Raw genomic sequence first — 27,892 nt, 5'->3', positions numbered from 1 at the left:
GGTCCACTTAAGGGTATCCCACAGATTGTTTAGACTCTGTTCACTTTTTCCCAATCTTTTCTTTTATGTTTCTCATACTTGACAATTTCCATTGTCCTATCTTCAAGTGTACAAATACTTTCTTCTGGCTGCTCAAAAATGCCTTTGAATCCCTCTAGTAAATTTTTCACTTCAGTTACTCTACTTTCAGCTCCAGAATTTCTTTTTGGTTTCTTTTTAGGATTTTTCCTTATTGATATTTACATTTTATTCATATATCATTTTCTTGACTCTCTCCACATATTTCTTCAGTTCTTTGAGCATCTTTCAGACAGCTATTTCAAAGTTCTAATAGATCCACCATCACTTCTTTTTCAGGGGCAGTTTCTGTTGATTTACTTTTTTCCTTTGAATGAGCCATATTTTCCTTTTCTTTTATGCCTTATGATTTTTTTCTTGAAAACCGAACATTTGAATCAAATAAGATGGTAACCCTGGAAGTCAGATTCTCTTCTTTCCCCAGGGTTTGCTTCTTTTTGTTTTGTTTTTTATTATCGTAGATTGTCTCATAAAGATGAAATGATCTAGATTCAATAAATGGTTACACAGAAAATGATTAGTACAGAGCTGAGGCAAAGTCATGACTCTGTAGAAGAGCAACTGTTAAGCCAGTTCTCAATCTCTAGTGTCTATAAGACCCTACTGAAGACTATATCAAAAATCAGATTTCCAGGCCCTACCTTCTGAGATTGTGGTTTTATAACTCAGGAGTTTCTGTTGTATAGACAACACTTTGACAACCTACGGTTAAGGGATGGGGGGTGCACTAGAGCAAGCAAGGTATGATTAATGCCAAGAAGGAGTTCAGATAGAATGAGCTTCTATGAAAATAATCTCTTCCTCCCCCGACCATTTCCCAAGGCAAGGTAGACCTACGTGTACAAACTGAGTGTGTGTGCTCCTTGGAAAGCTACTCATGTAGACTGGAGTATCAGATCTGAGCATCAAATACAGGAGAAGGTAATTACTAGAATAGTTTCATGTATGATTTGAGGAGCACATACATCAGAATCACAGAGGAGGCTTGTTAAGAATGATCATTCCTGGACTCAACCCTAAGATATACTGATTAAGAATGTCTGGCACCTGGGATTCTGCATTTTAAACAAGCTTTCCAGATGATCCTTAAGCACACCAAAGTCTAAGAACCACTGCCCTAGGCAGCTAAAGCAAACTGACATTTCTAGAGAAATGTGTTCCCTACCTCACCTCTGCTAATGGGAATACTGTAAAGGACGTGATATACTTTTCCTGAAAAAGAAAGTTATGATTCTTTTTTTTTTTTTTATACAAAAGGATTTATTAAAAAACCAGTAAGACACTACTACATCATGACACTGTCACACTGGGCTTTTAACACAGGACTTGCTCTACAATACTGGGGGAAAGGGCATAAAACACAAATTGATTCTGAAGCATAGCAATTAAGAAATAAAACAATGAAAGCAAATTTCTTTTAATGAGAACTCAGAATTAAACTTCAGAGGGACCCAACGTCATACTTCCATTCAGGGACTTGATACAAAAAATTTAGTTTGAACTGCTATTAGCAGGTGGCAGGAGCCACCTTCAAATGAATCTTCAAATTGGAAAATACTGCTTCACCACCTGTTGGGGATAAGTTGCAAATGGAATAATTTAGTATGGTTTGTAGCTATTTTGATGACCACCTCGCCTGGATATCTTCCCATAACCACTCTGCTGGTCACCACCTCTTCCACGAGCTCTTCCTGCAAATCCTCCTCTAGATCCCCACTGTTGCTGTTGCTGGTATTGTTCCTTCGACATGGCTAGAAAGTTATGATTCTTATAGTTTAAACAACACTGGTTAGTGTAGGTGAGAAATAATAAATCGCTGACAAGTATATAGTACCTTCTGCTTAAAAATCAATTTTTACAATTAATTAAATCATTTCCTTACAACTATCTTGAGGGATGAATAGTACTATTCCTATCTTATATAGGAAGAAACAAATCCAGGCAGGTTTAATGATCTGTCCAAGATCACACATCTACCAAATATTACAACCAGAGCTGAAGGCCATGCCTCTGACTCCAAATTTCATCATTTGCCCCACTATTCCATATTGCCTTTCTTTTGGAAACTAAATCTTAGACTGATTTTTGATTTCACCATTGAGAGCACTGATTCTTTGGGGTGATGAATTTTGAGCTCCAAACAAGTGACTTAAAGAAAGCTTTGAAACATACAGTGTTTACAGACTAAACACTGTTTAGTTACAGACTAAACATTCTGGAGACTGTTTCAGATATCTGATATATTAGTCTAGCATATGCAGAAACAGTCTCCAGAATAATCTCTGAACTGACAGGAAAAGATATGGTAGAGGCATAAGTCAGGAATCCAGAAGAGCTATCATTTAAGAAGCTTTTCCAAAATGATGTATCAAAAGGCATCACCCCCAGAGGTAATTTTTCCCAGATTCTCACTCTGTATGACTAAGTCCCTTAATTCAGACATGGATTGACATGGGTACTGCACTGTATAGAAATCACCTGTTTTCTGAATTGACTTCCTCCATGGTCAGAAAAAATAAAGTTTATATCAGTAGTTTCTGGCCTTTATTCCTATTCCTGAAATTTAAGCCAAATCTAAACACTTGAAGGTTGGGAGACTATTCCTTCTTCCTCACTCTTCCCACTGAATTACCTCTGCCTTAGTTATAAGTTCAAAGGTCAGACCAAATGTGCTAGTGAATCTAAAATTAGGAACATGCTAAGAAATGTGGGTAATTTCTAGATCAGTGATTCTCAACCTTTGTTTGTGTCTTCTTTTTTTTTTTTTTTTTTTTTTTTGAGACAGGGTCTTGCTCTGTCACCCAGATAGAGTGCAGCGGTGGGATCATGGCTCACTGTAGCCTCGACCTCCCAGGCTCAAGTGATCCTTTCACTTCAGCCTCCCTGGTAGCTGGGACCACAGGCATGTGCCACCATGCCTGGCTATTTTTTTTTTTTTTGGTAGAGACAGAGTCTCACTATGTCACTATGTTGCCCAGGCTGGCCTCCAACCCCTGGGGCTCAAGCAATCCTCCCACCTCAGTCTCCCAAAGTGTTGGGATTACAGGTGTGAGCCAACATGCCTGGCCTGTTTCTGTCTTTACTGTCCACATAGCCATACCTTCATCATCATATACAGAAAGTGGCAAATCATAATTAACAGGAGAGTAATAAGTATTTTGGGGAAAAACAGGGAAGAGAGAACCTGGAACATTGTCTTCCAACAGAGAATATCCACATGAAAATTAAAGGAAATATAGCTATATGCATGAGTTTCTATCTTCTCAGATCTTCTAGTATCCTTATCATTTAGTTCCCTGCTTGGTTGTTTATATTTCTGGTCAATGTTCTTTTGCTTACTCAAGTCTGAGTGATTTTATGTGCATGGAACATGGCTGTACTTTGGTCAGGTGTCCAGACAAAAGCATTCTTAGGGAAGAATTATTTATCTACAAAGTTTATTATAAAATAAGTCTTTTGGTTTTTATTATAAAAATAATAGCAAACTAAATAATTTTTATTCAAAAGACTGCTACCATAAATCTACAAACCACATGTCTAATTCTGTAGAAAAATTCTCCCTGCTATTTTTACAACATTCTTGTGGCTAGGAGTAGGTATAATTATCCATATTTTGCAGATGAGAAACCCAAGGCTCAAAGAATTAAGAGATTTGCTTGAGGTCACAAAATTAATCAGAAGCAGCAGAGGCAGAATCCATAAAAAGATATCTTTAAGTTTAAGGCATGCTATTAAGTTACAAGTGGAACATGTGTTCCTATAGCTTTTCAGATCTTCTAAATATTAAAATAAAACACATATACTACTTGGCAGAGCACACATTTTTATTGGTACAGTGTTTTGACTTATTCTAACACTGGTATATTAACTGCTTTGTAAATAAGGCCAAACATGCTGGTTTGTTCCTAGAATAACATTAGAGTATTATACATTATTTAAAAGTCACAAAATTTCGAAGTTGGAAAAGTTCATTTAGAGAACAAAACATAATTTTTGCTAAGCAATGTTCCAAGAGAGGAGGATATAGTTTTCTATGATGCTGTTCCCAGATTTTCAATATACTGAGATCTAAACAATGAAGATCTAACTAAATGGTGAGCAATATGGGCCAACCTATGTACAATTCAACTGGAATGCAAAAAGCACCACTAAAGCAGCAATTGTGTAGTGTCATGAGGCAACACACATGTTTTTATAAGCACTCATTAAAAGTTAGTCACCATTTGAGATCTTGTCCAACCGGTAGGGTATGCCCCAAGTTAGTGATCTTAAAAGAGACAAACCACTGATGGACTATTGTTTAACATGTATTAAACAAAAAAGAAGAATGAGATTTATTTCCTAATAGGGATGTATGGAGTTAAGTCTTTCAAACATAATAATTGGTAATGTCCACAAACCAAATGATTTTGTCTTTTAAAAAAATCTACTTCGTAAGTCATTTACTTGGGGCAGGTGTAAGAGGACAATGACCATCTTAAAATTAACTTCCTCAAAGATAGTTAGTTGCCTCGCTCTGGTCATATTAATATGTCACAAGAATAACCTATTTATGGTAACAATGAATTCAGGAGTCAACTCACATCAGGAAGAAATTAGATTGTACCATGATTCACTTGGTTTAAAGCTCAGTATTCACATGTGACCTGCCTAACTTCAGTTGAGAGCATTTTCTCACTCTTAGAAACAGCAGAAAGAGGATTTTGATGACAAGAATATAAAAATCTAAGGGATAAAATTAATAAATATTCTTAATGAAGAATGCAAATTACCTGTAATAAAATACTACATTTTATTTCTATAGTTTTGCTGTATCTGAATTTGTCCTATAATTCTTTTCATTTTATTCTCAAATCATCCTTGTGTAAAGGAAAATAAGTGGTACTGTTATTTATTGATATTCTAACTTATAGAGAGTTGGTATAATTCACCCACGGTTATATAAAGAGTGACTCAGTATCCATGTGAAGAGTCTACTCCTGGTGTGGCCCTGACTCCAAGTTTAGGACTCCTTCCAACATATTAAACTATAAAATGTGTCACAGGTTAGAATTAAGTACAGTCTGTATCATGACCATCTCTTTGTTGTCTACAGGAACAATCCAAAAAAATATGAGCTAGTATGTACTCCGCACTATGCTAAGCATCTCAAAGATTCAGAAGATTCATGATGTGTAGTCCCTTCCTCACAGTGCATTCTATAAATCTGAACAGCAAGCAATATATTCTTAGAGTTAAAATAGCGTTTAAAGTAAGAAATTAACTAACTGATTTCTTCAAAGTGAGCTTTTAGAAAAATTTGCATTGAGAAGGAGGCATATAGATCCAGGGCTAATTGACGGCTCGTGCAGATATTCACATAAGCCATTGCTTTTTTTTGGAGACAGAGCCTCACTCTGTTGCCCAGGCTGGAGTACAGTGGCAGAATCTCAATTCAGTGTAACCTCCGCCTCCTGCCTCAGCCTCCCAAGTAGCTGGGATCACAGGAATGTGCCACCACACTCTACTAATTTTTGTATTTTTAGTTAGAGTCGGAGTTTCATCATGTTGGCCAGGCTGGTCTCAAACTCCTAGCCTCAAGTGATCCACCCGCCTTGGCCTCCCAAAGTGCTGGGATTACAGGCATGAGCCACTGTGCCTGGCCATGAAATGCAAGTAACTTGATAAAGGATAGAAAATAAAGTAATCCAGTTAACTGTTTTTTACAGAGAGGAGAAACCCCATGTTTTTAATGTTATATTATATAAATAATACTACAGTTCAAATATCACTTTACTAATGAACTAAAAATCTACTTCAAGAACTTATCAGCTATTTTTAATTTTAAGCTTTTTATCATAAGAAGGTCTTAGTAATATTACTAGATTGCTTACTATTGCTTCTTGTACACTGGTCTTATCTCCCAGCTAGACTATTAACACTACAAAGGCCAGAATGATAGGCACTCAGACTTTAAAATTTTAATGGCAATACTGATTTTTCTTGTTTGTGGCTTCTCCACCACCCAAACAAGACAAGATCGTTAGCTTCCATTTATTTTTAATCCCTAGGTTTGGTGGAAACCTGGAACTATGAGTTTACTTTTTTTTTCTTCTAAAAGATTTACCTCTTCTATTTTTATAATTCTATATAACAACAGCATGAAATTTCACTACCATATTGTCAATCATTTTTAAAATTAACCCAGTTTTACTAAGTTCTTGGTTCATCAGTTTCTTCTCTCGCATCTTTTTATATTCTGGAGTACATCCCTAAAGGTATACTTTTTTTTTTTTTTTGACTAACTTTCAGCCTGGATGATTTTTTGCCCTGACATATGAGCGAGCCATAGCTTAGCTCTATAAGAAATTCTAAATTCAAAATACTCCTTTACAGTATTTTGTAGACCTTACCCTACTTTTTATGATAATAGATGAAAAGTCTGATGCCTATTTACAGTTGCTTTATAGTTAACCTCTTTTGTTCCTCTGAAAGTGGGTAGCAATTTCTCTTTACCACTGGAGTTTACCAACCTCACCATGATATGTCTAGGTAACATCTTTTTCCCACAATAATCCAAGAAAGCACTTGATAGAACCTTTCTACTTGAAGGCTTAAGATTTTCCTTAACTTTGGAGTTTTTTTTTTTTCTTTTTATCATTTCTTTCTTACCTTCCATGTCCTCTGTATTTCCTTTAGACAGAGTGGCTTTCTTAGCTTGAGCCTCCAAATATCAAATTTTATTTCATAATTTTTATCACTTTGACCTTTTTGACTAGGTTTTAGACAAGCCCATTGGCTTGATCTCCCAAATCACTAATTTAGTCTTTAACCTTGTCCTATTCAGCCTTTCTATTAAGATGTTTACATTTCTGCAACCACAGTGGTAGTTTTTAAGCAATGTCACAGGATTCTTTTTTTTTTTTTTTCAACAGCAGTGTTTGCTGGTTTTTGGACTTTGAAAACTATTTGAATCGTTAAGGATATAATTTAGGATACTTCGGGTTTCAACTGCAGTTTTTAAAAGTACTCTTCTGTGACTTATATTACCTCTCTTAACTGGGCGTGGGAGGGTTTCTAGCATGCGTTTCATGGTTTCTGTTTTCCTTAAAAGTTTAGTCTGCTTAGCTCATATTTATAAATGAGGGCCTAAATCTACATTATCCAATACGGTAACCAGTATTCACATTTGGTTATCTAAATTGAACTAAAATTAAATAAAATTAAAATTCCCCAGTTGTGCTGGTTGTATTTCAAGTGCTCAATAGGGACATGTGGTTACTGGCTACCAAAATGGATAGCAATTATCGGGCATATTTCTATCACAGAAAGGTCTAATGGACAGTGCTGCTAGTGATTAAAGAGCTGTAGCTATAGAATGCATTACTAAAGCAGAATTGGGAATCACTATTGCTTTGGAAGTGAATTCAGATATTAATTATACAATCCCTGGCTCTGTTGATAGACTAAAAATTAACAGCTATGGCTTTGCTTTAGTATACACAGGAAGCATTTTGCTTCTAAGCACAAGGGTTTCTTTGTTAAGCTCTAAGACCAGCAGGGATCAGGTATACTGCTCTGCCTTTCTCTTTCATGGCATTTCCCCACTTTAGAAAGTTCTTCTTCTGACTGTCTTGGCATTATTCTAGAGTTTTACTGAAAAAACCTTAACTTCCACCCATATTATATTGCAAATTCGTACACTGTTTAGTTGTATAAATCTAATCCTCTCCATATCTTTAGTTTTCTTAATTTTTAAAATAAAAGTAGCACTTATTTTGCTCTTGTTTTTGTTTAACTGCTCAATGTATATGTTACAAGGTTCGCTACATTCAGATATATAAAAAAACAGCTTGTTCATTTCTTATAGATAATCTGGCCTTTATCAGAAGCTACTGATTGATTAAAACAGTCTCTTTCAGCTATATGTTCCTTTTCTTCAAATTTTGCCTCCCTATATTTTTTCCCAAGAGAGTCTGATTGGACAACGGAGTACACCGTCTCCTCCAGCTTCAGAGAAGGGACCTGTCTTTGTCCTGCTCTCCTTAATGCTGCTTTCTGCCGACAGAACCTTCTTCAGTTTTTTGGTATCACAGTTCTTTTTTTCTTTCTTCTTCTTCTCACTGAGATTTGGGGAAAAAGAAAACTCCTGCCTCAGCCTCCCAAGTAGCTGGGATTACAGGCGTGTACCAACATGCATGGCTAATTTTGTATTTTTAGTAGGGATGGGGTTTCACCATGTTGATCAGGCTGGTCTTGAACTTCTGACCTCAAGTGATCCACCTGTCTTGGCCTCCCAGAGTGCTGGGATTACAGGCCTGAGCCACAGTGCCCAGCCAAGAAAAGGAAAATTTTAAGTACATGTTCAGTCAGCCATTTTGAATTAGAAAAATACCTTAGTTAAATTTGATTGACTTTTCTTACTGGGCAGTGAAAAAAAGACCTTAATAAATGTGTCCCTAGAGACACATTAAAATTAGAATTAACTACCAAAGTAAGCCAGGAATTTTTTTTTAATATACTAAGGACTAGCTGACATTGAATCATCATATGAGAGTCAAAGAACTGCTCATTGTTCTGTATTGGTGAGTTTAAATTCAAGCAACAGTGTTACATATGTAAAAGTAACCACAATACTATTTTATATCAATAATAGATGACAACTTACCATACATGACTATTCTAGTTTTACTGAAAACCAGATTTAGCATTATTATGTCATTCAAGTTTATGGGAAACATGACATCCTATTACTGTAGTGCCTTACGATAAAGACTAATGATGGTATACTCAACACTCATATATATAAGTATATACCATGATGTCAAATACATTACTCAAATTGATGACTTCAGTGGCATGAGTCATTTAAAAATAAACAAGACAGACACCTGATGTAAGCTACCTATATAAATATCCTCAGAACAACAAAGCATTTAAAATAATCCCTAGCTTAGCTTGGCATTTCATATCCATGATGCTGGGAATGGCCTACAATATCAGCTGACCTCCAAAACTGGGTCTGATTAGTGTAAAGTTGTAATTGAATTCTACTGCTGATGGACCATCATTTGAAAATTATGACATATACATAACTCCATCAACTACAAGAAGAAATACTTCTTTATGACATAAGACTCTGCAAAAACAAAAGCAAAACAGAAAATGCGTCACACAAGTTAGTTACAAAAGGACAATTTGAGTTATTAACATTTTAGAATGTAGCTCCAACTCTTCCAACTAAAAATATATCTGAGAAAATATCAAAGAAAATGTTTGCCATAAAGTTCTAAAAATGTCATTCCACCTCATGAATAAGCAGATAAATTGGAAAAGAATTAGGACTAAGGTTGAGAAAATCAACTCCAAAGCTATGGGAAAGTCCAAGTTCACTCGATATTTTTAGAAGCCAAAAAACCCTACAGGGACCAAATTAATCACTGTTAGAAAATCAAATCACACTGATTTCTTTCAGCCCAAAGGATTATCTGAAGTTGCTTTGTATATTTAAACAGTTAAGAGAATCTTTTGGAATGCTTTTTCACATCCACTAATACTATTTCTGAAAAGAGCCTGGTCATCTGGGTACCTGTATCTGTCCCCAAAAGCCATGACTTAAAGGTTAACATTTGTTCTATCTAGGGAGTGTTTTAATAGGAATTGTAGTAACCCATTAGAGATGGAAAGATTGAGGATGCAAGAAAGCAGGAACAACTAAGGAAATTTACACATTAAATCCTTAGGTAGGCAAGATGGGCTCCAGGGTGTTGTGGAGCGGCTAGCCTCAGGGACAGGCAGGCATTTCATCTATGGTAATAATAAAATAAAATATATGGGTACAGACATTGGTAGTTTGATAGATGTGGTGGTGGTTTAATAAAAAGCTGAATCTAAGCAGGGTTAGGATTCTGTCAGCTGAGTACCACAGAGGGAAAGATGGACAAGGAAGCTGGGGTATATGCAAAAGAACAGTTACACTGATGAAACATAGGATCCAAACTAGAAAAGCAGGGAAGGGCTGGGCGCTGTGTCTCACGCCTATAATCCCAGTACTTTGGGAGGCCGAGGTGGGCAGATCACATAAGGTCGGGAGTTCGAGAGCAGCCTGACCAACATGGAGAAAACCTGTCTCTACTAAAAATACAAAATTAGCCAGGCGTTGTAGCACATGCCTGTAATCCCAGCTACTTGGGAGGCTGAGGCAGGAGGATCACTTGAACCCAGGAGGCAGAAGTTGCGGTGAGCTGAGATCATGCCATTGCACTCCAGTCTGGCAACAGGGAGAGACTCTTGTCTCAAAAAAATAAAAATAAAATAGAAAAGCAGGGAAATCAAGACATGAATGAAGTACAGTAAAAAGAAGAAGGGCTAATGGACAGGACTACCCAATGGGGATAATAAATATTATCTGAGGGATATGGAAACCAGATGGATGGTGGTCAGTCTTTTTTTTTTTGAGACAGAGTCTCGCACTGTTGCCCAGGCTGGAGTGCAGCGGCGCGACCTCAGCTCACTGCAACCTCCGCCTACTGGGTTCATGCAATTCTGCTACCCCAGCCTCCCGAGTAGCTGGGATTACAGGCGTGCATCACCTGTAATCACCCAGCTAATTTTTTTGTATCTTTACTAGAGACGGAGTTTCACTATGTTGGCCAGGCTGGTCTCAAACTCCTGACCTCGTAATCTGCCCGCCTCAGCCTCCCAAAGTGCTGGGATTACAGGCGTGATCCATGACGCCCGGCCCAGTCTTTTAAAAACTTTGTAAGTACAGCAGTTACCAGTGAGGAGCAAGTCTGTGGTCTGACCATGAGGGTAGACTTCTGAGGTGGCGATGAGATGTCAGATGTTGGACAGATTATCCATGTGTATGTAGCAATTACTAAGTATGATGACAGGAACTGTGGAAAGGTAGCAAGTCCAGGTACTAACGAGAAGGTGTAACTAGGAGTTTAGTACAGATCTGGAGAGTATAGTAGTCTGACAGCATGTATTTCCGAGGAGCTACAGTTTTTGAATAAGGAGAAACAAACACAGCAAATGGGAGAAACGGTTCTACATGGGAGAGGGGTGGTAAAGATGTGGGGTGAAATACTTCATCACTTAAGAGGATTACAGGGACAGTGCTCCCAGGAATAGCCAGGTAGGGCAAGAAAGTAAAAGACATTTTATATTCAACACTATGTCTCTATTTCATGACAACAGACTATAAATTGTAGAAGGTAAAGTGGAAGCATTAGGGGAGGGAGCACTGAAAGGTTGGAAGATTGCATCAGGTTAGGGTATGTACAAACCAAATAGGGAAAAGTAATAATGAATGATCTGGGAATCTAGGACATTAAAACACCAACCAGCCAGGCACAGTGGCTCATGCCTGTAATCCCAGCACTTTGGGAGGCTGAGGCAGGTGGATCACGAGGTCAGGAGTTCGAGACCAGCCTGGCCAAGATGGTGAAACCCTGTCTCTACTAAAAATACAAAAATTAGCCAGGAGCCATGGCGGGCGCCTGTAATCCTGGCTACTCGGGAGGCTGAGGTAGGAGAATCGCTTGAACACAGGAGGCAGAGGTTGCAGTGAGCCAAGATTGTGCCACTACACTCTAGCCTGGGTGACAGAGCAAGACTCTGTTTCAAAATAATAATAATAAAATAATAATAATAAAATAAAAATAAAAAGCCAACCAAAACAAATAAATGCCTTTTGGAAGTATCAAGAGAGTAGCTCAGTATCTTTCCAATAAATTCCCTTTCTGCTTAAGTTAGTAACTAAAGAATCCTAATGCTAATTACCTTCATGGACAGTGCCTTGCACACATCAGACAAGTAAAAAAAGGAATGTTTATTTACTTCATTTGTAAACCAAAAAGAATTTGAGACAGGTCTCCATCAATTTAGAGGTTTATTTGGCCAAGGTTAAGGACCATGGCCCATGACTCAGTCTCAGGAAGTCCTGGGAACAAGTACCCAAGATGGGCTGGTTGGGATACAGTTTGGTTTTGTACATTTTAGGAAGACAGAAGTTACAGGCTAACACATAAATCACTGTATGTAAGGTATACATTGGTTTAGCCTGGAAAGGCAGGACATCTTGTAGGGAAGGGAAGTGGGGGAGGCTTCCAGATCATACGTGGATTCAAAGATTTCCTGACTGGCAATTGGTTGAAAGAGTTCAGCTCTTGCCTGAACAGTTGAATACAGCATAAAGAAATGCTTGCCTTTAGATAAAGGAGTTGTGGAAGTCAGGGTTCTTGTCATGTAGATGAAGCCTCCAGGTAGCAGGCATCAGAGAGAATAGCCAGTGAATGTCTCTTAAAAGACCTTAAAAGGTGTCAGACTCTCCTAAGTGAAGGAGATTCTCTACAGAACGCAAATTTCCCCCCACAAAACACAGCTTTGCAGGGCTATTTTAAATATGTCAAAAGAAATATATTTTGCGGAAAAATACTTTGATTTCCTTCAGGGCCTGCTATCTGTCATGTGATACTACACTGGAGTCAGGCTGGAAGTTGGTATCTTACTAGTACCGAGTCTGTTTTGTTAGTCTTAAGATCTCTATTTTAATGTTACTGCTGGTCAGTTGTGTCTAGACTCCAAATGGAGAAGGGTATGATGAGGCATGTCTTGACCTGTTCCCCTCTTCCCATCATGGCCTGAATTAATTTTCTAAGTTTCTTTGAGGTCCCCTTGGTTGAAAGGGGGGTCCATTAAGTTGGTTGAGGGGCTTAGAATTTTTTTTTGTTTTACACATTCAATATATTTAAGTGCTATTTGGTCTGGAGTGATAAGAAAAATCTAAGAAAAGAATCTTAGGCATGTCAGCTATTCCTTTATCCCCTCCTTACTTCATTTCTTCCTTTCACAAAAATGAAGATGTGAAAAACAGCACCAGCCATTGAGGTTGAAGTGAGCTGGCAGCCGGGGTGTTCTGAGGACATACAGGATTCACTGTATACCTGCCTGTGACCTCACAGTAACATTTTTGCAAGTGTGGAGAGTCCTGAGGCTTAAAATAACAAATGCCACAGCTTGTAACTCTCAACCCCAAGGTTTTGTGTCTAACTGTGCCCCTCCCTGCTATAGTGTTTCTTTAAAAGGAAAATGGCCCATTTGGGGGTGAATTCATATTAATTACAACTTTCTTTTAGATGAATGAATTTACCTGAATGAAGAATTTGCAGAATAGTTTGTTTCTAACCGTGAATTTATGTAGAAACAAATACTGGCAATACAATTATAAAATGTCATAATTAATCCAACAGTAAGTATAATACTATTCCCTAAAAACAGTTAAGTATAGTACTATTCCCCATAGTAGAGCAAATCAAGACAAATTAATTTCAGCTGTCATGTATTAGACATAAAATGAAGTACCTAAAATATATAATTAATGCACACAAAAAATTATATTGTATCAGGCCTCAACATTAAGAAACATGCTTTAGGCTGGGCATGGTGGCTCACACCTGTAATCCCGACACTTTGGGAGGCCAAGGCAGGCAGATCCCGAGGTCAAGAGATCGAGACCGTCCTGGCCAACATGGTGAAACCCCGTCTCTACTAAAACTACAAAAATTAGCTGGGTGTGGTGATGTGCACCTGTAATCCCAGCTACTCGGGAGGCTGAGGCAGGAGAAGTGCTTGAACCCGGGAGGTGGAGATTGCAGTGAGCCGAGATTGCGCCACTGCACTCCAGCCTGGTGACAGAGTGAGACTCAGTCTCAAAAAAAAAAAAAAGAAAAAAGAAACATGCTTTATTAGCTTCAAGTGGAAGCAACCTAGGAATCTAAGTATATGGAACATCCCCAAGCATAGATGAAATTATGCTGTGTGAAAGAGAGAAGAGAAAATAAAAGGTAAACAATAATATGGATTACAATTCTTCAAAGCATTGAAAAGGGCACAAAGGAAAAGTAAAGACCTTCACTAGCACTATTAGGTGTAATATTATGTATATTATAATGCCTAGCACACCACAAATTATCTTGTCACTTGAAAAAATATGTTAAATTTAAAACAAATCAATGGAGGAGGGAATACATTTAACATAAACTCATTTATTAGCACTGGGAAACATATCAAAGAATATTTCTCAATTTGGAGAAAGATATAAGAGGGTGACCTCTATAACACCAGAATCATCTGCAGAATGTCAGAGATGGTCAAATCAGATCTATGGTAGATTCTATGTCTGGCCAAATGCTTTGCTCAGTGGCTCCCCTTAATTGCTGATGCCCATTGGCTGAGAAATAACACTTATTCCCATGACTGGCACTTCACTACTCACACTAAAATTCCTCACACCAGGGATTACATGAACCAATCTGGGACTATTCCTTAAAGCTCAACATCTCTGGGCAGGGGGAGACAGGACAAAGACCCTAACAACTGATACCAAGCTACCTGGACAAATAGTACAGTAAAGTTCTTTCCCACAGCAAAGTTTATTCATTCATTTTACAGTGTCAGACATCACAACCCACGAAATTAGGATTACAACTTTACCTGAAACTAGAAAAAAATCAGTATCCAGGCTCAGTACCTTATATAGAAAATCTACTTTGTAATGATCATCTTTACTCAATAGCAGCAGTCCCCGACCTTTTTGGCACCAGAAATGGGGTTTGTGGAAGACAATTTTTTCATGGACCAGGGTGAGGGTGGAGGATCAGGGTGGCTTTGGGATGACTCAAGTGCATTACATTTATTGTACACTTTATTTCTATTATTATTACTTTGTAATATATAATGAAATAATTATACAACCACAATGTAGAATCAATGGGAGCCCTAGCTTTTTTCCTGCAACTAGACGGTCCCATCTGGGGGTGATGGGAGACAGTGACAGATCATCAGGCATTAGATTCTCATAAGGAGCACACGGCCTAAATCCCTCCCATGTGCAGTTCACAATAGGGTTCACACTCCTATGAGAATCTAATGCCAGAGCTGATCTGACAGGAGGCAGAACTCAGGTGTAATGTGAGTGTTGGGGAGTGGCTATAAATACAGATGAAGCTTAACTCACTCACCTGCAGTTCAACTCCTGCTGTGTGGCCCAGTTCCTACCAGGCCATGGACCCATGCGGGGTCGGGGGTTGGGGACCCCTGCTCCACAGGGAGACAAACTCAAACATCATGACTAGAGTTTGCAGATAAAGACTTACAAAAAGGTAAAGATGAAAAGACAATTAGAATTATTGTGACTTGTAGTTAGCTGAGATATTCAATATCTGTTAGAATGTTAACTTGTTTTTATTTCTGAAGAATAAAATAGTTATCTTTTAAAATAAGAACACTAATATAATTAGTGTTCCTTCAACTTTCCCAAAACAAAAGGCAAGCAAACAAAAACAGAACTTTAAAACATTTAGGTGGTTCATCAGTCCTTTGCCTGCAATACCTATTTTTTTTCCCTCCCTATGGCCCAGGTTGGAGTGCAGTGGCACAATCTCAGCTCACTGCAACCTCTGCCTCCTGGGTTCAAGTGGTTCCCCTGCCTCAGCCTCCCAAATAGCTGGGATTACAGGCGCCCACCACCACGCCCGGCTAATTTTTGTATTTTTAGTAGAGACGGGGTTTTACCATGTTGGCCAGGCTGTTTGCAAACTCCTGACCTCAAGTGATCTGCCTGCCTTGGCCTCCCAAAGTGCTGCGATTACAGGCATGAGCCACTGTGCCCGGCCTTCTTGTTTTTGTTTTTTTTTTTGCTTATTTTTGACTGAGGTAAAATTTATATCAATGTCATGCACAGGCCTTAAATGTACAATTTAATGAGTTTTAACATATTTGCTCTTCTAATCTTCACTGCTCCCGCCACTCCAGAAAGTTTTCTTGTGCCTTTCTGGTCTCTATAGATGGAATCACATAGTATGCTCTTTTGTATCTGGTTTGTTTCCCTCCACATTGTTTCCAAGATTCATCTGCTTTGCTTGTATCAGTGTTCCTTTTTTTTAAAATAGCAGAGTAGTATTCCATTGCATGCATCTGCCACAATCGGCTTATATATATTCTCCTGTTGATAGATATTTGGAGGTTTTCCCCATTTTTGACAACTGTAAATAAAGGTGTATGTAAACACAGAATCCTGTTCTGCTGTATAAATGCAATCATAACTAATCTTAAACTTGATGGCTTTCTGCCTAAATCAGGAGCAGCCAAGAAAATGGACTAAATTAGTATCTACTTTCACATTAAGTCGGCAAAAGGAGCCTCTGCTACAGAGCCCAGGCTGATGAGATGAGATCCACCCCAACCAGCCCACATGTATGGCATGTGATACTCCAGGGGCCACACCTCATGAGGAGAGACCCTCCCTAGAACATTTCAAACAGGCAATGTTTAGTATCGGTGGCAATAAACCACATTTCTGTTCTGACCCTAATCTGGTGTCACACTGCTTCTATTACACCCAAAAATACAGTATATATATATTTTAAAATCACACATACACATGGAGGGCTTTTGATTTACTTGCCCTTTGAATTGTCCTCCCACAGATCCCATCCAACCAACGAAGAGGCATATGCTAATTATGTAACTCTGGGCATGTCATTCACCTCTAAGCCCTAATTTCCCAATATGTAAAATGGGATCATTTTGCATCTATCTTAGGGTTACTTTGAAGATGAAATTATTATAGATAATGTATAGCAAGTATACATAGTGCCTAAACATAGTGCCTAATACACTTAAGTACACAAATATTAGCTATAACAAGGTGAGTATCCCTAATCCAAAAAATCTGAAATCTAAAACTTTTTGAGCACCTATATCATGTTCAAAGGAAATACCTGTTGGAACATTTTGGATTAAAGAGTCTAAACTGATATAATGCAAATATTCCAAAATCTGAAAAAATCTGAAATCCGGAACACTCTGGTCCTAAGCATTTCAGATAAGTAATACTCAACTTGTATTAATAAAACTATATTTCCAAAATTATTTAGAGTACACCCATAGACTTCCATTTTCCATCTCCATATCAAGATGAAGACTATAGTTTCCTAAAATTAGTGAGTTCCACAACAAATTAGTTCAATAGGTATTATGTAAATCAAAGCGTTCCATAGCCAAGCAAGTTTTGGCTGAATAATTTTTTAACTGCAAAACATTAATTTATTCCAATGTATACTACGACCCACCTCTAAAAGTGAGATCTAGTATACAGTATTTCCAAAGTGATTTGATCATGAAATTTTCTCCTGCCCTATGAAGAAGATACATGACCTTGGGGCTCTAAGAAATATATTTTGGGAAATGCTATTAAAAACAATACTGACTATATATATATTATTAATAGCATCCTCAAAAGGATGACAGATGCTCTTCCATTTAGTTTAATGTTACTCATCCTTCTGATTTTTGGGGCGCCTTCCTTAACCCTCCAAACGTAATCAAGGCTTCATGCTATTATAGATACTCTCAGGGCTCCCTAGACCGTTCATAGCTCTTACTGCTGTAGTATTAACATACTTGAAAGATTATTTGATTAATGCCTGTCACTTCTCCCACCAAATCACAAGATTCAATTAAGATTGTGACTGCATATTTTGCTCAACCCTATACTTCCAATATCTAGCACAATGTTTGGTACTAGATAACAGATGTGGAATAAAGACATGAATACCAGAATTTCACTGTGGCCTTTTTGGCATAGTGCAAAACTGAAAACAACTCAATGTTTATTAATAGGAAAGTAGTTAAATAAGCTAATCCACATTTGTGCTGTATAATATTACACAGCCATTTAAAAAATAAGCTTAATCTTTCTGTTCTGACACATCCACTTTACTGAATGAGAAGGGAAAAGATGTATTTTATTACATATGCACTGTATCATACACAGATATCTAGAAATGTACACATCAAAGTGTTAACAGTGACTGTAACCGAACAGGACTAAAACTGGGAACAGAGACTTTCACTTTTATATAATACCTTATATACTTCTCTATTGTTTCAGTATTCTTCAACAAGCATGCATTTCTTTTCTAATTAATTTTTTTAGGCTTTGATCAACTGCAGGGCCACATAAATTATTATGGGCTTTATTCTTAGTTCTTATTTTTATCCCTATTTCTTAAAAATATTTTTGTAGCTGGGTACGGTGGCTCACGCCTGTAATCCCAGCACTTTGGGAGGCCAAGGTGGGCAGATCGCTTGAGGTCAGGAGTTCCAGACCAGCCTGGCCAACATAGTGAAACCCCGTCTCTACTAAAAATACAAAAATTAGCCAGGCATGGTTGTGTACCCCTGAAATCCCAGCTACTTGGGAGGCTGAGACAAGAGAATCACTTGAACCCAGGAGGTGGAGGTTGCAGTGATCCATATCACGCCACTGCACTCCAGCCTGGGCGAGAGAGCGAGACTCTGTCTCAAAATAATAATAATAATAATAATTTTTGTAATGATCTCTGTAGCAATCCTCAGAGGAAAGTAAGACAAGAGATAGTACTAACCCAGTATCATAGATTAAAAGCTATAGGTAAATTACCTGACATCACCAAGCAAAACAAATGACAGAACTGAGGCTAAGGAATGGCTCTTTTCTCTTAGTCCAGTGCTCTTTTCGTTGGACTTCACTGCCTTTCCAGTAAGGGAAAGAAGGCTGCCTTGATCTGCTCAACATCTTAGTACTAAATGACTAGAAAAGATTTAAACCTATTCCCACTGCCGACCCTCCCAATCCCCGTAAGTCATTTGAGGGTACCGGTGACCAATGGCCAGAGGGACCTCTTTTAAATAACCCCAGGGAAGAGGAGGTTACAAATCCTGGCGCAAGCCCCTTCACTGTCAGACAATTCCCTCATATTGAGCTGAAACCTATTTTTGTTACTTTGATTCCCTGGTCCAAGTTTAGCCATTTGAAATGGCACAAAATTTGAATATACTCTCCTTTTCTAGAGTATATTCAAGCATATGAAGAAAGCTGTCATCTGTGTCCTTTTGAGAATGAGTGCTTTACCTATATAAACTTCCAATAAAACATCTGTAATTATCCAACTTCTAATTGCAGTGAGTCCTAACAAACTGCTTGGCAGAGGTGGAAAAGGAAAACTATCATGTAGGACCCCTACCAAATCATAAAGTATTTAATACAAGTAGTCAATTGTTACTACAATCCTTTAAGGCAGGGGTGTCCAATCTTTTGGCTTCTCTGGGCCATACTGGAAGAATTGTCTTGGGCCACACATAAAATACACTAACACTAATGACAACTGATGAGCTTAAAAGAAAAAAAAAAAAAAAATCACAAAAAAATCTCATAATGTTTTAAGAAAATTTACGAATTTGTGTTGGGTTGCATTCAAAGACGCCCTGCACCATGTGTTGGACAAGCTTGCTTTATGGGGAGTTACAGAGAACCATGCATTTTTTATCACTCTTTTGTTAGATGTCACCAAATCAAATAGCTTTCCAGTGTAAAGAATAGGCACAAAGTTAGGATCAGATGCTTCTGACAAAGTCTTGGCTTTAGATGGCTACTCATAGCAGATGCAAGAATCTATTGTGATCACAGACAATTATTAGCTATTCATTACACAGATGAACAATCAACCTAATGATTTTTCCTCAGTAAAATATGTTGTGTTGTTTTTGTCAGAACCTTCAATAATGAAGTGGCCTGGTGGTCCTCCTGATTAACAAATGAGACTTTTTCATAACTTAGAAGAGGGAAAGGAATTAAAGATAAAAAGATAAAAATGGTCAAATGCAGCTTAGTGACTGAACCTGAGACCCAGGAAAACATGTAGGACCAGAATGACATAGTTATTAGATAACACCAAGAAAATGCACAATGAAAAGTACAAGTAGGAGAAGCTACACTATAGTTAAATACTCATTAAAACTGCTTTTTACGAAAACAGTCATGAAAAACAATCAAAAGCAAATGTTTGTGCACAGTCTTAGGGTAAGAATACACAAGATGCAGACATCTATTTGGAATAGTGCAGCTTTTTATTTTTATTCTGGTTTACCTATTGGTAATAGGAGCAAACTTGGGAAAGTCTTCCCAAATGTTGCTTCAGGTTTTCATTCTGAAAAACCTCTCAACCTAAGTGGGGGAAAGGAGAGCACTTAATTTAAAATATTCTTCCTTATTCTCCCTTACTGAGCTGTGTTGCCCTTCACCAATATTTATCATAATTTGTATTTACTTATCTTTCTGCTTACTTTTTGCCCATATCACCTAGACGCTATAAGCTCCGTGAAGGGAGAGTCAGCTCTTTTGAACACAGTATACCTATGAACACAGGGCCTTGCACACGGAAGGTGCTTATTAAATATTTGTAGAATAAGCAAAGAAAGAAAGAGGAAAGGAAAAGGAGATCACAGGTTACCAAAAACAGATGACTTTGCTTTCCCAATCAATGTTGGGAAATTAATCACTTATTGAACACTTACTATGACCTAGGCCATTTATGCATAATCATATAGTTTCGCCTCCCAACAATCCTGACAAATTTGCATTTGAGACCAAAGCAAGGCTCAGAGAAATTAAATATTTCTCACTCAAGCCGCACACCTAGTAAATTTGAGCTCCATAACTTTTGTGAATATTAGGTGTATCTGAGTGATGCTGGCCCCTAATATGCCCCTGTCGTCAATGATTTTCTCTCCATACAGCTATGGAGACAGGGAGAGAGATTCACAGCAAACAGCAAATTAGTAGTTTTTTGTTTTTGTTTTTTGAGACGGAGTCTTGCTCTGTCGCCCGGGAGTACAGTGATGTGATCTCAGCTCACTGCAACCACCGCCTCCAGGGTTCAAGCGATTCCCCTGCCTCAGCCTCCCGAGTAGCTGGGATTACCGGCGCCCCTCACCACGTCCGGCTAATTTTTGTATTTTTAGTAGATTGGGAGTTTCGCGATGTTGTCCAGGTCGTTCTCGAACTCCTGACCTCAGGTGATCCGCCCACCACCTCGGCCTCCCAAAGTGCTGAGATTACAAGCGCCCGCCACCACGCCCGGCTAATTTTTGTATTTTTAGTACAGACGGGGTTTCGCCATGTTGACCAGGTCGTTCTCGAACTCCTGACCTCAGGTGATCCACCCGCCTCGGCTTCCCAAAGTGCTGGGATTACAGCACTTTGAGCCACGGCGCCCGGCCTGCAAATTAGTACTTATATACAACCCAAGTCCTCTGGCTATCTAGACAGTCTGAATTTTTTCCAGTTTACAGAAGTCCTGCTAAACAGCAAAACAAGTATTTTTACATTAACCAAATATTTTTATCTTCAAAACAATTGTTACAAAACAGAAATTTTCCACAATACTAGTGAGGACAGCCTAAGACAGCTTAATCATTCGCATTTCCCCTATGGGCTTGGGGTTTTTGGGAAAAAAAAAAATCGTAGCTGCATAAACTTGGTGTAAAATTTGAAAGAGACACTCATGCCACAATCCTCGTTTCCCTCTGCTAATGTGATCCAGATGGGAACGCTGAACGACGTAACTGCCCCATCTGCACCTTAGATTTCATTAGGGTCCTGTTCACTCTGTGCAATTAGTTAAGCGTGCTGACCATCAAATATTTACCAGGAGACAACAGGTCCAGGTCAAAGAAAGGGCGTGAGAATAACATTTTAGAAAGAGTTGCACTGCAGCCAAGACTAACTCTGGGCTGCGGTCCACACTCGCCCCAGCCGACTCCTCTCATTTCCTCTCTCCCCTCTCCAGTGAGCCATTCCTTCCTGGAGTCAAAGACGGTGCAACAGGCAGGTTCCTACCTTGGTCTGCACACTCTTATCGAACTTGTCATTTTTGAAGCTAAACGTATTCTGGTGCTTCTGAGGCCTGGAACGAGCCACGTTGCCTTTCTGGGAGCTCATCGCCGAAATCAAAGCCACCCCTCGCCGGGAAAAGGCAAAAGGATGAAGGGAAAGAAAACCAACGAACTACTCCCAGGAATTGACGCTTCTGTCAATGACCCGGAAGAAACTAACGCAGTCTTTCCGCCCCGGCTCTGGGTCAGCCCACGTGACTCTTCTGGGAGGTCAAAGAACATCGCTCTGCCCTCCCTGCTGTTAAGCCAGGCCACTCCACGCGGCGCAGCCTCTACCACTCCGGCTCCGCGCAGCCTCTTTCTCAAACTCTGAGAACAAGTCCCGCTTTCTTCGAAATGAGAATTCCCCCATTGGCCCGAATATGTAGTCCATCAAATCAAAGGGGCGGGGAGCCTTTATTCCTATTGGTTCTTCTTGTCCGCAATCCCCGCCTCCTGCCGAGAGAGCTCAGCCTCTCCTGGAGCTCAGAGCGCCTCCGACCCTGCCGGGCGGCCTGTGATTGGTGGAAGTGAGGCGAGGCTGGGCTCCGTCCCTCCCCCTGCCCGCTAGCAGGCTGGAGCCGGGGTCAGCTTTGGCACCTTCTTCCAGTCAGTGGCCAACTCCTGGCTCAGTGAGGATTGTGTTCGTCCCCTCGGTTCCCCTCCAGTCTCCCTCCCGCTACCGGAACGAGCCTCGCGCCTGGCAGGCTGAGGAGGAGCAAAGAAAGCAGGATTAAAGAGAAGGAAGACCTGGCTGGGTCTGGGTGGTGTCTGCGGTGCCAGAAAGGGAGGCGGTGGCGGCGGCGGCTGCGACCACGGCCGCGCGGGACGTGAGGCCCGAGAGCAACCGACGGGCAGCGGCGGCCGCTCCAGCGCCCCGCACCGGGGCCGTTAGTCAGCAGAACGCGAGCTCTTGTGGAGGAGCAGGGCCGGCGCGAGGCGAGACTCGGGAGCGCGAGCGGGGCCCCTGGGGCGCCACCGTCCTTCTTCGTCCCGGCGCCGGGGGCTGCAGCCCTGGTTCCCGCTCCTCTGTCGGGCCCGTCTGCAGGCGGAGAGAGTCGGACGGCGCCCGGAGCGCGGATCTCGCCTTGTGGAGGACAGCGCGTCGGCTGCGGTTCTCTCCCGACCCCTTCTGCCCGGCGCTTCGGCCCGGGCCGCTCAGGTGCAGGTGCGTGCGGCCTCGGGGTTTGGGGACGCCGCAGCCCGGCTCGGGGAGGGGGCGCTAGGCCGGGAGCCGCAGCGCGGGAGGGACGAGCCCGGGCCAGCGGGGGGAGGGGAGCGGGAAGCGTCTTTGTTGTTGGCGACCGGGATCCCTCTCTGCACAGGGGAAAGGCGGGGAAGCCACTCCTGATCGGGTCTGTGTTTTTGAGAGGATTCTCTGGTGGTTGCGTGAAGGGGAGCGGTAGGACAGTCCCTGCGGTCCGTGGAGCGGTTGGAGTCAGGGGGTGGGGGAGGGAGGGCCGACCGACACTCTAAGAAGGTCTTTGGTCCTCCTCGCTGAAGAGAAGGGTTCCATTTCATTTCCTTTGCTTTTCTCTCAGTGGATGAAAAGATGGGGTCAGGTTGCCATTCCCCTCACTGGCGCACTGAGAGATTCGCGGGTGCCTAAAAGCTTTCTCCTGAATGTCCTTATATCTCTGTCAGGCGCGATTTTAGATTGAATCTGCACGGGGCTTGGCGATTTGTGTATTCCGGTGGGGCTGTCGTAGGGTTCTTTTTCTTTAGATGGTTGGACTTTAATCTTATCTGTTTTCGAACTCTAAGGTAGGCTTATCAGGAATCGTTTTTGAATTGGAAAATTTAAAGGTTTTGTTTGTGATTTTTTTTAACCCCGAAACAAAGTTATGTCAAATTAGATTGTACTGTGTGGGGGCTTTCGTAAAGAGCGTGTTTAACCTGAGGTTTTTGTTTAAAAAAATTAAAAAGTTCAGGTCTTTGACCTTTGGTGAGATTTCTGCCAATGCCAGAAGAGAATTTTTTGTAAATGATGCTTTAAGTCAGTGTGAGGTAGATTTAGTAAGCAAAAGGATGAATAACGGAATACAGAGGGTGACCTTTAAATTTCGCTGTTTATGAAATGTGTTCCTGTTTAATACTTTTTGTGATATATGATGCTTGATCTATAGATGATTCATTGGAATTTTTTATGCCTCTAATAAATCTTTGGAGATCTTGTGCCAATATATGAAACTATAATACCTAATGAGTCAGAGTAGAAAGCCAGATACATGTTGTAATAACGTTAATCTGTTTAGATTAACAGGGAAATTTACATTAAAATGAACTTTTTTCCATAAAGAGTTTCTCTACATATGTTTATAGCATGAATTTCAGTTGGGTGACATCTAATGATAGCCAGTATTTTGAAAATTGTCATGATTGCTAGTATTCTAATTTGAGACTGCCCAACTTGTTGGTAAGTTTTTATTTGGAGAATAGGGGTCGTGTTACTTAAGGAACAGCAGAGGTAAAAATCTCTGTTGTGCAGTAATTGTCATATCATTTGAAATGTCATATCATTTCCAGAAGGAAATGAATGGCACCTTCACCTATATTTTGACCTCTCTTTTCTCCTACTCTAATGTTAATAAGGTTAATTGGCAAGGACAGGATTAGATTTTTAGCAGGCTAGGCAGTTTTAATTTTGTCCCTTAGTGTGCAGTATTCTAGTTGATGAGTAGCTTGTTTCCTTGAGTATCTTTGCCCATTTTGAAATGTTTATGAAATGACTGCTGACAAAGAATTTTCTGTTTCCTGGGACAAACAAAATCATCAAAAAACATCATGAAAAAATAATGTTTTTAGTAGCTTAATGAACACAGAAGAATTAAGCAATTAGTGTCTGTTCCAAATTTGACACTGAATTGGTCTACAACTCCAGGCACGCTATCCCACATCTGAGTCAGTCTTCTCCATCTGTAATATAGGGCTAATAAAATGTGCCACCTGCTCACTTTATAAAAAGGGGAGTGAGAACCATATAAGCAACAGTTACTCTGGTTATGTGACATTGATATAAGTTAAATAAGAATACTTTTTAACGCAGTGCTCTTACTTTGTTTTGATATTATGAATTTCAATCCTTTGATGAACAGTTAGCATAAAGATAAGGAGAATGACTCTCCCTATGCCATCATTTAAGAATTAAAATTTCTTCCGTATTAAGATTGGTGTTAAGATCTTTAGAAGCAGTGATGACAAGAAAATAGAGTATATTTTATTGGTTGGTTTATTTGCTGGTAGATTTTACTTCTAATTTATCCAAAGTTTTGCTCTTAATTCTGAAAATTCCCCCTACCCTTCCTACTCTTTAAAATTTCTCACATACGTTGCCCCATTTGCCTGTTGAATCCAGCCTTGTGAGTTGGAGAGAGGGAAAGTGAGTTTGTGGCTTTTTTTTTTTTTTGAGACGGAATTTTGCCCTTGTTGCCCAGGCTGGCGTGCAATGGCGCAATCTCGGCTCACTGCAACCTCTGCTTCCCGGGTTCAAGTGATTCTCCTGCCTCAGCCTCCTGAGTAGCTGGGATTACAGGCACCTGCCACCACGCCCGGCTAATTTTTGTATTTTTAGTAGAGACGGGGTTTCCGCCTGGCTAATTTTTGTATTTTTAGTAGAGACGGGGTTTCACCACGTTGGCCATGCTGGTCTTGAACTTCTGACCTCAGGTGATCCACCCGCCTTGGCCTCCCAAAGTGCTAGGATTACAGGTGTGAGCCACCTCGCCTGGCCGTTTGTGGAATTTTTACAGATGAAATAAATAAAGCCCAGATAAGTTAATTATTTCAATTGCCTAAAGCTAAGCGATTAGTGAGAAGTAGAATTGAGGCTTGAACCTGGGTCTTCTCTAGTCCTGAATCCTTTGCATTGGAGCAGTGTTTTCCAAACACCTGTTCACGCCCAAGAGTTTTGTCCAAGTGAAATGAGAACTAACATAGCAATATAAATGTTGGTGCCATACAATATAATGAATATCCATGTACCCATCACCCAGTTAAACAAACAAAACTACCAATTAAAACGAAGTGTCTGGCCAGGCTCGGTGGCTCACACCTGTAATCCCAGCACTTTGGGAGGCCGAGGCAGGCGGATCACCTGGGGTCGGGAGTTAGAGACCAGCCTGACCAACATGGAGAAACCCCGTCTCTACTAAAAATACAAAATTAGCCAGGTGTGGTGGTGCATGCCTGTAATCCCAGCCACTCGGGAGGCTGAGGCAGGAGAATCGCTTGAACCCAGGAGGCAGAGGTTGTGGTGAGCCAAGATAGCACCATTGTACTCCAGCCTGGGCAACAAGAGCAAAACTCTTGTCTCAGAAAAACAAAAACAAAAAACGAGGTTTCCTTAGTATGTTAATACCTCTCTTAAATGCTGTTCCCTTCCCCCCCGCCCCCGACATCTAACCAGTGACCCAAAGTTGACATGCATCCTTCCTATATCCACGCGTTGATACTTAACTACATACCTTTATCCTATGAACATTATATATATAGTTTTATTTTGATTGTCTTAAGACTATTTAAATACAGATATCTTTATTTAGCTTGCTTTCTTCACACAACTTGGCCAAGATTTATCTACGTTTATTTAGGTAGCTCTAGTTTATTTACTTTTACTGTTAGGTGGTATGTGCTCTGTTATATAACTATGTCAGGTTTCTGTTGATGGTCATTTTTGTCTTTTCCATTTGTTTGCTATTAAACAGTACTATAAGGAATATTCCTGTATATGTTAGGTATCTGTTGTGTAAGACTTCTAGAGCAGTGGTTCTTGACCCTACCTACATCCCATGTTCATAGAAAATATTTTACAGTACTTTAAAGAAAGCAATGGCCTTAATAAGAAAAATTTGTAATAAAGTAATATGTGTTTTACTTTGTAAATACTCGAGCTCAAGACTACATTCAAGATTAGCTACCAAGTGTAATGGTCAACCAGCAACATCAGAATCCCTTGGGAGCTTGTTGGAAATGCAGAGCATCAAACTTTAACCTACTGATGCAGATGCTATTTTTTTTCTTTTTTAAATAATGTAAAAGACAGGATCTGTGGAGCCATACAACTCACTGTAACCTCAAACTCCTGGGCTCAAGGGATCCTCCCACTTCAGCCTCCTGAGTATCTGGGACTACAGGTATGCACCATCATGCCTGGCTAATTTTTAGATTTTTTACAGAAACAGGGTCTTGCTATCTTGCCCAGGCTGATCTTGAACTCCTGGCCTCAAGTGATCCTCCCTCCTCAGTATCCCAAAGCACTGGGACATTGGGATACAGACATGAGCCACTGTGCCCCACCAGATGCTGTATTTTATCAAGATTCCCAGGTGATGCATATACGCATTGAAATATAAGAAGCACTGCTAAAAGAAATAGTAGTAATTAGACGCTTTGTACCAATGGATGGTGTCTCCATCAATACAACAGCTACAGATTAAAACAGGTATGTTAGCCATTCAGTTACCAATGCTGGGCCTGTCATTGGTGGAAAATGATTTTCTGAAATAACAAACTATCCTCAGAAAAGTTTAAACAGAAATAAAAGTGCAATCTTACCTCTTTACACAATGATTGCATTCATAACAAATCTTCATCTATGTGAAAACTATACAAATAAACTTGGTATTAAATCCTGTTTAGAATTATCTGACATTAGTGGGGTTTTTTTCCTCTTTCTATTCCCCTCTATGAATGTCCAGCAGAATATTCAAGTCATGAGGCATGGAGCAGCACTATTTATTTATTTACTTATTTATTTATTTACTTTTTGAGACAGATTCTCACTCTGTCGCCCAGGCTGGAGTGTAGTAGCATGATCACTGCCCACTGAACCCTCGACCCCCCAAAGCTCAAACAATCCTCCCACCTGGGCCTCCTGAGTGGCTGGGACTACAGGCGTGCACCACCACACCCAGCTAATTTTTGTATTTTTTTTTTTTTGTAGAGACAAGGGTTTCACCATGTTGGCCAGGTTAGTCTTGAACTCCTGAGCTCAAGTGATCTGCCTGCCATGGTACCGCACCCTGTCTGCCCCCTCCAAAAGTGCTGGGATTACAGATGTGAGCTACTGCGCCCA

At 40.0% G+C, this 27,892-nt stretch overlaps 2 protein-coding genes across 15 annotated transcripts in view; one reads left to right on the top strand and one right to left on the bottom strand.

Moving 5' to 3' along the window:
- Positions 1 to 21,911, bottom strand: part of C13H9orf85 (chromosome 13 C9orf85 homolog) — a 75,855-nt gene extending 53,944 nt beyond the window's left edge. For all 9 annotated transcript variants that reach the window (XR_008509721.2, XR_008509722.2, XR_008509720.2 and 6 more), the window contains exon 1: positions 21,785 to 21,911. Coding sequence is in view for 5 of the 9 variants with exons in the window: in XM_054520046.2 (XP_054376021.1) it covers positions 21,785 to 21,886 (102 nt within the window). In the remaining 4 variants the exon portion in view is untranslated. The remainder of the gene's footprint in view (positions 1 to 21,784) is intronic.
- A 477-nt stretch (positions 21,912 to 22,388) lies between these two features.
- ABHD17B (abhydrolase domain containing 17B, depalmitoylase) overlaps positions 22,389 to 27,892 on the top strand; it is a 45,249-nt gene continuing 39,745 nt past the window's right edge. Inside the window, exons 1-2 of one of the 6 annotated variants that reach the window (XM_054520042.2) lie at positions 22,903 to 22,987; positions 26,857 to 26,951. The gene's annotated coding sequence lies outside the window, so the exon portion shown is untranslated. Of the gene's footprint in view, positions 22,988 to 23,098; positions 23,175 to 26,856; positions 26,952 to 27,892 lie in introns of those variants that run through there. The other 5 variants (XM_054520043.2, XM_024252577.3, XM_024252576.3 and 2 more) reach the window with 5 other exon arrangements.

This window comes from Pongo abelii, chromosome 13 (genome assembly GCF_028885655.2).
Source record: "Pongo abelii isolate AG06213 chromosome 13, NHGRI_mPonAbe1-v2.0_pri, whole genome shotgun sequence".
Taxonomy (NCBI): Eukaryota; Metazoa; Chordata; class Mammalia; order Primates; family Hominidae; genus Pongo; species Pongo abelii.
The sequence above is the reverse complement of the archived record's forward strand: the minus strand, read 5'-3'. Positions and strand labels throughout refer to the sequence as shown.